Here is a 12,323-nt window from a genome sequence, read left to right on the forward strand (position 1 = left end):
ATACTGTCAGAGATTTGGAAACGGCAGGCAGTCAGTCCATAGTTCAATTTAGTTAATTTACTGTTTTATTTGCCAACCTTAAAGGCACATTAAGTAGCTTTCAGAAACATTTTCGATAAATGACAAAGGGCCCTTTCTCCTCATAGTCTTTCCTCCGAATCCAAAGTGACTGGAAAGAGGACAGGGAGGCAAGGATTGAACCTCCAAGCCACACTGTGTTTTGACGCTCCTGGGATGCCACAATGGTAGTCGCACCACATGGTGCTATCTGGTTGAGCTCGCTCTGCAGCCGTTCAGGAAGACCACTGAACATTGTGGAGCCGCCACAGATCAGGATATTCTGTAGCATGTCACTCTTCAATCTGATGTCACATTTATTGATACAGTTCATGACCATAATAGGAAGTCCTGGCTCACGGGATCCAATCAGATTTGGCTGGAATAGCACCTCTGGACAAAGAAAACGCTCATTTCCCAATGAGATATAATTCCCATCTGGAAGCTTGTATTGCACCATGTCACAAACTCTTAATTCAATGTCTATATCAGGGGCTACATAGCAACATTTTGCCTTGATGTCATCCATTAGGCCTAATTTGTCAAAAGAAAACCCTTTTCCAGACTCCTGCAGTAACTTCTGCAAGTAAAGGTCAAGGCTTCGTCCTGCATATTCTGCACGACAGGTGTAACTTGGCATGTAGTGGCCGTCGTCAATGGGAACTGCGTAAGAGCATCCATGCCCGCATTCCAAAACCAGTCCGCTAGTTCTGCCATAGGAATACATGGATAAAACGGACTGGTTTTCAATAAACATTGCTGGAGTGCTGAAGCTCTCGAACATGATTTCGGCGAGTTTTTCTCTGTTGGTGGTCGGACTAAGAGGAGGGTCACACAAAAGCACGGCGTGCTCCTCGCTTTTGATACCCAGCGTTTTGAACGCGTATTCCCACAGTCTCTCCATTGCATCCCATTCTGTTACTATGCCATTATGCACAGGGCTGACGTGGGATATGTCTAGTGTTTCTAGAATTTCCCTCCCCACATAGCCGTGCTTGTAATCCAAGGGGCCTTTGCGCGCCAAACCCACAACACTGGGAATTACGCAGGAGGGCGCATCCGCCCCAGCAAACCCGGTTTTCAKGTATCCTGTACCGACATCGATGACTACCGCCTTGGTGCACTTCACGATACCCTTTGCCTTTGGACTCGACTCCTCTTCATCAAGCTCTGTTTTCGGATTAGATGATTTGGATGACTTCTTCAGTTTAGGGTTATCCGGAGAGGTGTTTTTTGACTTCGAATACTTTTTCTTTTCCTGACTTTTCCCTTCATTCACTCTGATCAACTTTGCGACTTTTGCAGGACCCTCACTTGGCAGAATGGGATCCACAAAAGTGTCGTTATCCATATTTTTACTTCATGGTGTAGGCCATAACTGTAACATGCAAAAACCAAAAGCGCTATGTYCCGAACTGTGTCCCGACAGTTTTGAATCGCCAGGGTGATGCGCATTCAATCAGTGTGTTACCTTTGTGACGTTATTGATCGCAGTAATAATCGACGTAATTTGGAATGCACATGTACGGAACAGTTAGAAACGAGAAGAGTAGCTGCAGATCGCTAGTCTGGGTACCAGTCTTTTTAGATAATATTCCACCCCTTGCCAGAGACTGGCCTTTTGGCAATCTAAACGTTCAATATGCAAACGGATTTACGGCGCAGTTGCTGTTTGGTAGTTGGAAACAACATTCATATTGTAACGACCCTGGGTTTATAACCGCGGAAATCGACTCTGCCGCACGAGCATGCTTTTGCGGCACAGTCGATAGCGCGCCGGACTTCGGGCTAGAAGGTCGAGGGTTCGAGACCCGCTCCCTGCCTGTTTCATTACAATATTTTCCATGACAATGTTATGGAACAACAATGCCCTAGTCAAACAATCCTATAGGATTAGCGATATTTTCCAATCGAATCCTATAGGATTCTCACAATCCTATAGGGGTTTGTGTCCCCTATATCAGAATCCCATTGGACTACTTTTTTTCCTATTGGGAATCAAAAGTAATCAGATTGGTTCCTATAGGTTTGGTAGAATTTTGTCACCCCATTCAGATTCCTATTATAACTTTTTATTCTTCTTAATTAAACCAATTCAATTATAGTTTGTAATTATTTACAGTACAATGCAACAACATTAATTACATGTTCGTTGATCGGAAACAGCAGTTCTATATTAATTTGATACAATAAATATGTGGAAATGACAATATCACTGGAGTCATTGCAAATCAATACCGCCACTTGTGTAGCTACTTGGAGCCGGTAAACTGATTTAATAAATAGCATATAACTTCAGTTTATTGTTGTTACAGTTTTGTGTTATTTTATTATTGAGGGTAATGTTTAGTTAATTAAATTGTTATCAATTGTGATCATGGTCACAGCTCTATCGCAATTGACGATCAKCTAAAATGCATTAGATTGACGGTAACAGTCAGTCAGAGTAGGCTACAGGTTAAAAAAACACACTGGCTGTTGTTGACAAGCATATTCAGTTCATATCCATATTATGTGATTCAGTGATTGAAATGACGACTCCATCAGTAGCCTATTCCATTAGGCTATTGGGTAACACAAGCACTTACTATTTATGTTGAATAAATTAGTCTGTCAATTTGAACTAAAYAAGCTGCTAAATCCTTCATTTTGCATAGGCTACTGAAATTAGATGTAGRCTAGGTCTAGCTGGTGCTATAGGCTACCTGCATCTAGCTAAGCAAACCATGGCAGTTGAATTACAATCATAAACCCAGATTTTACAGAGATTTTAGTGAATAGTCAAACGAGTTCACTCCCAGACAGTCCTAGCAAAATTCTTGCTTGAGAAATTGCTCTTTGCTAAGAATCTATTTTTGTTTCTCTTTGACCATTTTTAATTGAAAAATAATCACGGTAAAACCCTTTWCTGACTTTACAGTATGTTGCCTAGAGCCCAGAATGTTTTTTTTTTTAGAGCCCAGTCCCATTTTAACCACGTTCTTGCCAGGATAAGCCTTTTATATCTCCCGTGCACACGCTGGCAAGTGTAGGAGTGGGCAAATGTGGGTGGATGTCTATTTTAATAAATCGATTGACTATACACCATCACAAAGAAACCCATTATACATTTGTTTTAGGCAGGTCCTAGGAAACATTTTAGGCTATAAAACTAGTAAAATGTATTTTMAAAATAATAGAATGGAATATTTTGAGTTTGTTACTGGTCTGTCAACACACATTTTACCATATGTTATAGTGCGAAGAATATAATGAAATATAAAATACTAATATTTTCCCAACAGGACATGCGAAATATAAAAMGTGATATTTTGAAACAGAGCCCAAAGCAAGCCCGTGCTTTTTTGATCCACTTTCTACCCTCGGCCTTGTTAGGGARCTGGCGTAGGGTCTTACATTGAGAGTATCTTCGTCATGATACCCATAGAAAATAATATCAATCTATATTGTCAACAGCATTAGTCTCGTGTTCATACTTCACAACCTCCGCAGGATTTTGGAGTTGCCGGCGATCGAGCAAAAAKAATAGGTCTACACTTAATTTAGGCTACATTATTGCATGCTAAATGTTTCTGATCAGTAATAGATGAGCAAACAAATAGATGAACTATACCACCTCCACGTATTTGCCCAACCAGAGATCTAAACAAATATGGAGATTCAAACAATATGACGTTAAGACGAGTCACMGGCTTTTGGTTGGGAGTGGGCCTAGGCTACTAAACGACTGCAAGTGAAGAGCAAAATAACCCACTTGTTAAACTACGTAACATGYTGGCAAAATGTTCTGTTCGGTGTTGATTAATGAGCCATCTAGACAATATTACATTTCTACAGCCTGATTGTAGCCTAACCAATAGCAAACAGAGATTCAGTGAAAATAAAAAATAGACATTGATTTATAAAGACCCCACGCTTGTCTCAAAGCAGCATGAAACCGTTGATCACACGTTGGTAGACTATTGCTTCAATCAAATAACAATTGGATGCCTTTGGGAGTTTCAGTAAGCAACAATTTGCCTTCAATTGCTTTAGCCTACTTTATTCCAGTGCATGTGGTGGGCTATGTGAAGATATGGGAGTAGTGACATGCCTTGCAAAGTTTAGAATTTCCAGGATGATTGTAGTAACAGGCGGTGTCTAGCAACCATCAAGAGTTTGAGTAGTGCGCGCCAAATGCCGCCTCAGCGTTACGGTTAAGTTTCATACCAAACCTATGCTTTTAAACACATAATGTGCAATTCTACTCACTTTGCCATAGGGCAGAGAAAAATGCAGTTTTACGAAATAATTTCTAAATATACCCATTTTGCCATGTGGTGGAGAGAACTTTTTGCAGTTTTGTACAAATTTCCTGCATTTCTACACATTTTGTAATGACTTGAYATGAGCGAGAATGAATAACAAAATCAATGGGGCCCCTGGGGACGTACCCTGCATGCCCGGTTGGTATTTGGCCATGATTACTAAGACTAACTACCAATCTAATCATCATTAGCAGACATGGCTAATTGAGTGACATAAGAGAACTGCTGATGCACAACCAAATTTCACCTGGCGAATTCTATTCTTACTCTCAATAGTAAGTTGAGCCTCCGACTGAGGCCCCCTAGCGAACACGGGCCTTAAGCGACCGCTTACATCTAGAACCGGCCCTACACAGATTGCAATCATGCAGTAAACATCCCATCTGAGGACATGAATCATGTTATGTTCTATTGATAATCATTAAAAATGGTTGTTGGCATGTAAATTAAGAGATGTGAGACTGATAGTTTCGCAACTGTCAACGTGGATTACTGACCACAAAGTACCGATTTRGTAATTTTGTATTGGGTTTAATAACTGTTCAAAACAAGTACCAAAAGTAAGTTCACAAATGCCTCTGCTTGTCAGGAAATATAAAGAAAACACTAATACCTGATCAAATATCTTTAATGGGACAGACAAGAAATAGTACATGTAAATTCAGTCAACCACTGACAATCCATACGTAATAGCAATAACCCATGCATTTCACATCTAGGAACACACAGCAACACATGAAAAGGTATATCATCAGATCGGGGATACAAAAATCAACATGAGTCATTCACCAGAGACAAATGAAAGCCCTTTCCATTTCTTGCTGTGCAGTAACACAAAGCAATTGTTGACCTGACTGACAAATGAGGCAAAATACCCAACCAGATGTTATTGGAAGAAAAAAAAAATCCTATAAAAAAATATTTACATAAAGAAAAGTTTGTATTAAAAAAGGTATGTCTAAAGCCCATGCCTGCACTCCCATTACCCCAGTGCTTCCCCTAGCTACACTTTCTCTGAGGTGTGGCACAGGGGCCCCGAAACAGCAACACATACTGCCAATTTGAATCAATTGGGGCCCAAAACATTTTAGTCTGAACAAAAAGAGCTAGATGGGAGTCACTATCTGGCCCACCTAAAGTGATGGTAGAGGAAACACTGCAGCATCCCATGGGAAAATCAGCTGGCATGCTGATGAAGGGGGCAGGTCTACGCTCAGGGTTTCCAGAGCTTGAGTAGGCCGTCCTCACTGTACGTGGAGATTAGGTTCTGATGGGGGTGGTGGGCGATGCCAATCACATCCTTCTCATGGACCTGGGATGGGGGAGACAAGAGCTTATGATGAGACAAAAGTATAATACAAACTTTAGRCTAGGGGGTAGGCAACTAGATGATCGGAGGCCGGAACATAAATATAATTTGTACACTGCAAATTGACCCYGCCCCCCAAAATCTCTGGGCTGCCTGTTGCCGACTCCTGCTTTAGGCTATAGTTCAATGTAAATGTSCCAGGACTGGCTAACAGAAATGCTGATTTACGTGCATTTGATTTACTGACTAAATTGACAACTCCTATTTTTATCATTGAGAAATGAGTTTTAACCAGGCTTGGGGTTGATAGTTTTTAATTCACATGATTTGGAATAAACATACTGTTAGGGTTCTCTCCAGCTTGCCGGTGACTGTGCTGAAGCAGTAGAGCACAAAGTCCTCTCCTACACAGTAGATCCACTCTCCACGTGGAGACAGTGTACAGCAGACAAAGTCTCCTCCCTCCCTCTTACCAGAGCTGAAACTCCTCACAATCTGGAGGACAAAAGGGGAATAAGGTCATACCAATATAAAAAAATTTAATGTTCAAAATGAATACTTCATATCATTTTTTTTTTTTAAATGAAAAGTGACCGTAAGTGGTCAAGTTAAGTCCTGACCTGGCCCTGCATGTTCATGATGACAACAGTGTTGGAGCGGTTGCACACCACAAAGTGCTCTGGGTTCTTGGGCAGAAGGATGACGTTGTTGACTGTGATGTCGGTGCCGGCCGAGGTGCCCAGGGACTTGAAGGTGTTAGTGCATTCTGTTGTCTTCATGTTCCACACCTGACAGGAGATTCACACAAGTGTTAATCAAAATCCATTAACATATATTCTGCTGAAAATGCAGGTACACAGGACATACCATGAATTGGACAATCTGGTAAGGGGTGGAGACAAGTCAAAATACAGTATATGATGCAAATACCTTGACTGTTGGCTTCTAGCAGCCGTTTGCAGTGTGGGGGTTCATACCTTCACAGTGCCGTCAGAGGAAGCGCTGATGATATGGTGGCCGTCAGGTGTGAATGTTGCTTCATTAACAAATGAGGAGTGTCCTCGGAACTCTTTCAGCGACTTGCCCGACTTCAATCCGTGAACCCTGTGGAACGCAAAAACATAAGTTACGGTTCCTTGGTGACCACTGTTCTGTAGGCAGGAAAAACAAAGACAGAGAAACCATGAGAGAAAGAGGGCTTCATGTGTGCAGGTCACCTGATRGTCTGGTCGAAGGAAGCACTGAGCAGCTGGCTGCTGTCCTTGCAGAAACTGAGGCAGGTGACACCTTTACTGTGGGCGCGCTCAAAGCGCCGCAAGCACTGACCACTCTGGATCTTCCACACCTGTCAGAGGAGAGACGAGGTATGGAAGGTAGTGTGAGTATCCACTCAACCCAATGCAAGAGTTTGAACATTTGAGGGGAAAGTGACATTCCTATAGTGCCAGTAGAGACCTTTATTTTGCCGTCCTGGGCCCCTGTGGCCAGCATCTCTGTGTCCCTGCTGAAGCACATACACAGCACTGCATCGTCCATCATCATGAAGTTATCCTGCGCCTGGTACTTGAGATCCTATCACACACACACACACACACACACACACACACACACACACATTTGATTAGGTCATCTTATTAAAACGCTACCAAGGCAGTAAAAGGGTATTTTGAAAACTCCATGAATTGAAATCAAGTGTATTTCCAAAATCAGAGTATCAACTGGTGTTAGATCGCACACGCACCTTTCTGATTTTGCCAGTGGTGAAGTTCCAGACCTCGATAAAACCATCCACTGATCCTGTGACCAAGTACTGACCATCAGGGGAGAAGCGGGAACACTCCACGTGGGACTTCTGCCCAAACTAGTAAGAATAACACTGCATTATGACGACACCCAAGCAGAACTCCGTGTTCTTGTTTTCATGCAGTGTGTTTTTATGCATCATTTAATTAAAATGTTACATAACCAAGCCAGTACCATTGAGCTACAATAATCTCTGTTGAAAAAAAGACAAGGCCAAGGGGAAGCATCAAAACCATCCTTACTAATAAACACTGGCAATACCATAGCTGGACATATAGTACCTTGATGTGTCTAGTGAGCTGTGTGGGGAAGCGCTCCTCCTCCACGTCCTTCACGGCTGCCTTGCCCCTGAACAGGTCAATGGTCATACCTGGGGGCAGGAGACCCTGGTGCTGTTGCCATTTTAGGGACTGAGAGACAGAGATGGTGGTTAAAATACTAATCTGCATAATATTATCCTGGTCGTAGATCAGACTATGTGCTGAATTAACATGAAAAGACCATATATTCCAGGTGTATAGGAACATGTCACCCACCTGTCCCAGCAAGGCCATGAGACGGGAGGGGGGCACCACGCTGACCTCCCCGGCCAGGGCCTGGGCGATGGCCACCCGTCGTTTCTCCTTACTGCTGCCATCTGGGTAGGCCTGGAGGACACAGAGGGAGGAGAGCACACAGACACTGAGCAATGACACAAACACAAGACCGCAGGAACTCTGAAGAACCCATAACAAAACAAACCAGTAATTTCTGAGTGGCAACAGAACAAATAGGCAACTGACAAAGTCAAAACACTATAGGACATTTATTAATGCTATATTTCAGGAGAACACGGGTGAAGGTTATTTTTGGTGTTCAATTAAAGATGTTCAGGCATACAATAGATGCACAGACATAACCAGACAACCTGGAAATAGTTCATACGGAGTTATATCTCCCCTATACACGGAGTGAACTCACCTCTCTGGGGTCAAAGTAGGAGCGAGCCAGCAGGTTCTCCAGGTGAATGTACCTCTCTGGTTGCGTCTGCTTCAGCATGATCATGGGGTCTGTTTGCCTTAGCAAAGACCTGGCTGCTCCCAACTCTCTCAACTCAATGAGCTCCAACACCACCTAGGGGGGCACACACACGCATTTTACAAAAAACATAATGACATAGCAGCAGAGCTAGCTAGAAAAGAACGTTCTGGTGCATACGAATTCCAAATACAACACGACAACTTTTTACCTGTTCATACAAGTCTATCAAAGTCTTGTCAGGGAGCTTGAGGGACTGAATAGCTTGCAGCACAGTATCCCAATGGCCACTGTTGATGTCTGCCACGAAACTCTCGATACTGTCCACAGTRTTCAAAGACACCGTGGTCTCTTCCTGMAGGGTGGTCAATGTCCGGTGCAGATTGTTCTCTTTCAGGTACTGCATTATCAGACGAATCACGCTGCAAAATCATGGTACACTCCATCAAGGCATGTCATATTTTGACGCAAGACAAGTTCTATCTAATCGTGTTCGCTTGCAAGCCAGTTAGCTAATTTAGGCGTTCTGACAGGCTAACGTTAGTATTAGTTAGCTAAGACTACATAGCTACATTAAAAATATCACTGGTGGGTACAAAAACAATTAAACATAGCTARCTAGCAGGCAAGTTATGTTAGCTTAGGTAGCTAACGTTTACTGGATACAAGCTGCTTGCAGGTTGAGGTAGGCCTCAACTGAGTTTAGAGCTGCCACGTGAACCATAACAAATAAACAAAACATTCAGCCATTTACAGTTGTGCAAATATGAATAGCTATAATACTTACTCGGCTGATTCCACCTCCAAAGACATGACTAAATCACCAAAAAGTAGATCGTTGTGAGTAGAGMAGTCAGCGCAAAGACAAACAGGAACGAACAGTCGTTGAAGTGGGCGGAGTTTCTAGCAGTAGTAGACTAGAAATATATTTTCAAAATAAAAGTAGATTAACGTCAATAACGTCTGTAGTCGACTGCATCCATCAACCAATGCTTGYGTGTGACGMCATCGTCTATCGACTGATAGWTTGCTATGTCATATGATGTGGTTAGCTGATACGTAAAATACCTATCCAGGTGTTGTAAGATCTGGTRGGCGGCAGCAACGCCTGRRCAGCAGKGGAACATGACCTGTATGTAGGCCCAGGCAGGGCCCTTATGGCGGGTCATTCAGGGCTGTGTTCAGTACGAAAAAAACGTGGTGGAACGTTCAATTAAACGGGGGAGGGGGGCTTGGGTTGTTGGTTGCCATGCTGCCCTTTGATGCTGCATTCATATACAAGTGGGAAGGTGGTAATTACCAGTTGTGAAGTCGTAAATACCAGTTGGGTGCATTCAAGTGCTTTGAACTCGTTGAGAAACGCCGATTGGCTAATGGCCAACAAGCTGCGTCAACCATGAACTAAAAGTACGGCTATCATGCTTGTAAACAAAAAAACATGAATAGATTACTTTTTGTAAATACTGTTTTGTAGTTGCATTTAACTTCCAAAAATCCTGTTATAGAGGTAATTTCCTTAGTAGGTGACATCAGAGATCACCCCGCCACACAGGTCAAATGTACCTCAAAGTCTGTTCAAGAACATTGAAGAATGCTTTGAGGAAACATGTCGTTCAGTACAAACCATTACGCCAACATAGCAAACATTCAATCAAATTGGACGCACCCCTGGGGCCTGTTGCACAAAAGTAGAATTAAGACATCCGGGATAAATGACTCAGCTGAGCTCAATGAAGCCAAAAACATGTGCGTCCAGGCTTAATTGGTTGCACAAAGACCAAGCCAGGATAGCAGACACGGATTCATTAAGCCAGGTGAAACCAATCCTGGATAGGTGCGCGCTCACGGCTCACTCAAATAGACCCCGCCACAGATCACAGATTAACTGATTTACCATGGCAACTAGAGCCGCGTACTTTTCCCCGTCGGAAGCACAATCCTCATGGAGGCATACGAGGAGGTAAAAGATTAATTAAGAAGAAAGGCAACACCGCCACAGTGATAAAGCAAAGAGAAAAAGCGTGGCAAAGTATTGCAGACCCTGAATGCGTATAGTAGTGCACATTCCACTCACCGCTCCGCTGAAACATCACAATTACAATTCAAGATATTCTAATTCACATACAAATGCAGTTGTACTGTAATTATGAAACGGTTATTTTTAATTGAAATGCACTGCAGATATGAGTGAAATTGTGTAAAGTAACTCCATCACACTGTATAAAGCTAGATAATTTTTTGATATTTTTACTGAAAACAAGACAAAAATACCAAGTAATTTTTTGCAGTGTGACTCCTTAATATAGTGTGTGTGTGTGTGTGTGTGTGTGTGTGTGTGTGGTGTGTGTGTTGTGTGTGTGTTGTGTGTGTGTGTGTGTGTGTGTGTGTGTGTGTGTGTGTGTTGTGTGTGTGTGTGTAGATTAAACATGAACGGGCCAAAACGGACATGGCAGCAGGTCAAAATCAAATACAAGAACATTCTGCAGAATGGTATGGTCCCTGACTAATTTAACAAAGCACAAGCATATATTGTACCCAGAAGGTGCCTGCTCACACATGTCTACTGTTTTAGCAGTGAAAGAATACCCACAGACAAGGCTACGGGTGGTGGGTCACCAAAGGCTGACCTTACCCAGAGCAGGAGAGCATGGCCTTGGAGCTAAATAAAGGCAGCCCGTCTATGAGGGGATCCCTGGGGGAAAGAGACGAGCATAGGTTCCTCCCAAGATGCCACCCGCTTCATTCAAGGTATGTCCTTCCATCTCTACATGGGATACAACCACATTCATATTGAATCAATTGGACTGTCTGACTTTGGTTTACCTATTGCCTTGCAGTGTCTGGCGCACTGTGTTCCTGTTAGAGCCACCAGCACAAGCACCAGACGATGCTGATCCAGTGAGATACCATCAAAGGCATACTGTAGGCCTGGCATGTCTTGTCTACTAGCTTCAATATGAATCCGATTAAATGTGATAGGGTGAAGGCCCCAGTGCAGCAGCAACAGCACATGATGGAGACGATGATGAGGAGGAGACATCTCTCTGGATTCCAGAAGGCATGAGGTATCATGTTAAGACTGTGAAAGTACTATTTACTCTACAATGGTGAGGAGTCCTCATCAAAATCAAAAAATCGAATTTCTTTTACAGGACCCAGATGCTATACAGTGGGAAAACCAGCCTGGCAACATAGTGCGTATTAATAAAAGGACACCACATCCTGCCAAATTCCAGCTGCGCTAATTGTATTGTGTTCACAGAGCTCACAAGCTATCAGAAAGTTGTATGGCAACCACCTCCCGGCGCCAAATAGAACTGGCAGACATAGACATTCAGTACAAGAAGAAAAAATATGGAAATCTTTGCACTGGAGTCCGAAAATAAAAAGAGGACAATTAGGAAACTGGACCTTGAATAAAAAAACTTGAGAGGGAGGTGAGATATGCCTTCAATTTACACTGTATGCTAACTGTAACACAAATGTATTAATCATTATTTTTCTTTCCTCCCCCAGCTCCAAGAAGATGACACAGCTCAAAAAAAAATTAGGTATATTCTCGTAAAGTCAAGTGAGCCATGACATATGAGCTCTTATTGTGAGCACACAGGACGTGGCATCTTTCTAAGGTTTTTTTTATTTTCCCAGCAATCAGTACAACCAAGTCATCGTATAAGGCATCGCCCTCTTTTGCCCCCCCCCCCAGCACCAGGTGTGGCCACTAGCCTATATGAAGGCCCAAAATTGTGTGTTCCTTTCTGCTCTGACAATGGCATGCCCATTCGTGCGAGATGTGGTGGATGAAGAAGCACTTGTGCTGAGGAGAGCCT

General features: G+C 42.9%; 2 protein-coding genes and 1 long non-coding RNA gene across 4 annotated transcripts; 1 reads left to right on the plus strand and 2 right to left on the minus strand.

Moving 5' to 3' along the window:
- Positions 1-4: 4 nt before the first annotated feature.
- LOC111965780 (actin-1-like) lies at positions 5-1,993 on the minus strand. Its single transcript, XM_023990073.2, has one exon. The coding sequence runs from the start codon at positions 1,406-1,408 to the stop codon at positions 101-103; it is 1,308 nt and encodes a 435-aa protein (XP_023845841.1). The 5' UTR covers positions 1,409-1,993; the 3' UTR covers positions 5-100.
- A 2,983-nt stretch (positions 1,994-4,976) lies between these two features.
- Positions 4,977-9,462, minus strand: smu1a (SMU1 DNA replication regulator and spliceosomal factor a). Of its 2 annotated transcripts, XM_023990075.2 has the most exons (12): positions 9,281-9,453; positions 8,705-8,915; positions 8,437-8,589; positions 8,013-8,123; positions 7,758-7,886; positions 7,415-7,534; positions 7,129-7,245; positions 6,891-7,018; positions 6,651-6,777; positions 6,294-6,461; positions 6,016-6,168; positions 4,977-5,676 (listed from the first exon to the last, which is right to left on the minus strand). In XM_023990075.2, the coding sequence occupies exons 1-12, from the start codon at positions 9,304-9,306 to the stop codon at positions 5,578-5,580; spliced, it is 1,542 nt and encodes a 513-aa protein (XP_023845843.1). In that variant the 5' UTR covers positions 9,307-9,453; the 3' UTR covers positions 4,977-5,577. The 2 variants fall into 2 exon arrangements, with proteins under 2 accessions (XP_023845843.1, XP_070300324.1); XM_070444223.1 differs by having other exon boundaries at positions 7,758-8,123; positions 9,281-9,462.
- Positions 9,463-11,338: 1,876 nt separating this feature from the next.
- On the plus strand, positions 11,339-11,813 carry LOC139027934 (uncharacterized). The gene is made up of 3 exons (XR_011480074.1): positions 11,339-11,391; positions 11,473-11,558; positions 11,646-11,813. It is a non-coding gene; the product is annotated as an uncharacterized lncRNA (long non-coding RNA).
- The last annotated feature ends 510 nt before the right edge of the window (positions 11,814-12,323 follow it).

Source organism: Salvelinus sp. IW2-2015, linkage group LG6.2 (genome assembly GCF_002910315.2).
Source record: "Salvelinus sp. IW2-2015 linkage group LG6.2, ASM291031v2, whole genome shotgun sequence".
Taxonomy (NCBI): domain Eukaryota; kingdom Metazoa; phylum Chordata; class Actinopteri; order Salmoniformes; family Salmonidae; genus Salvelinus; species Salvelinus sp. IW2-2015.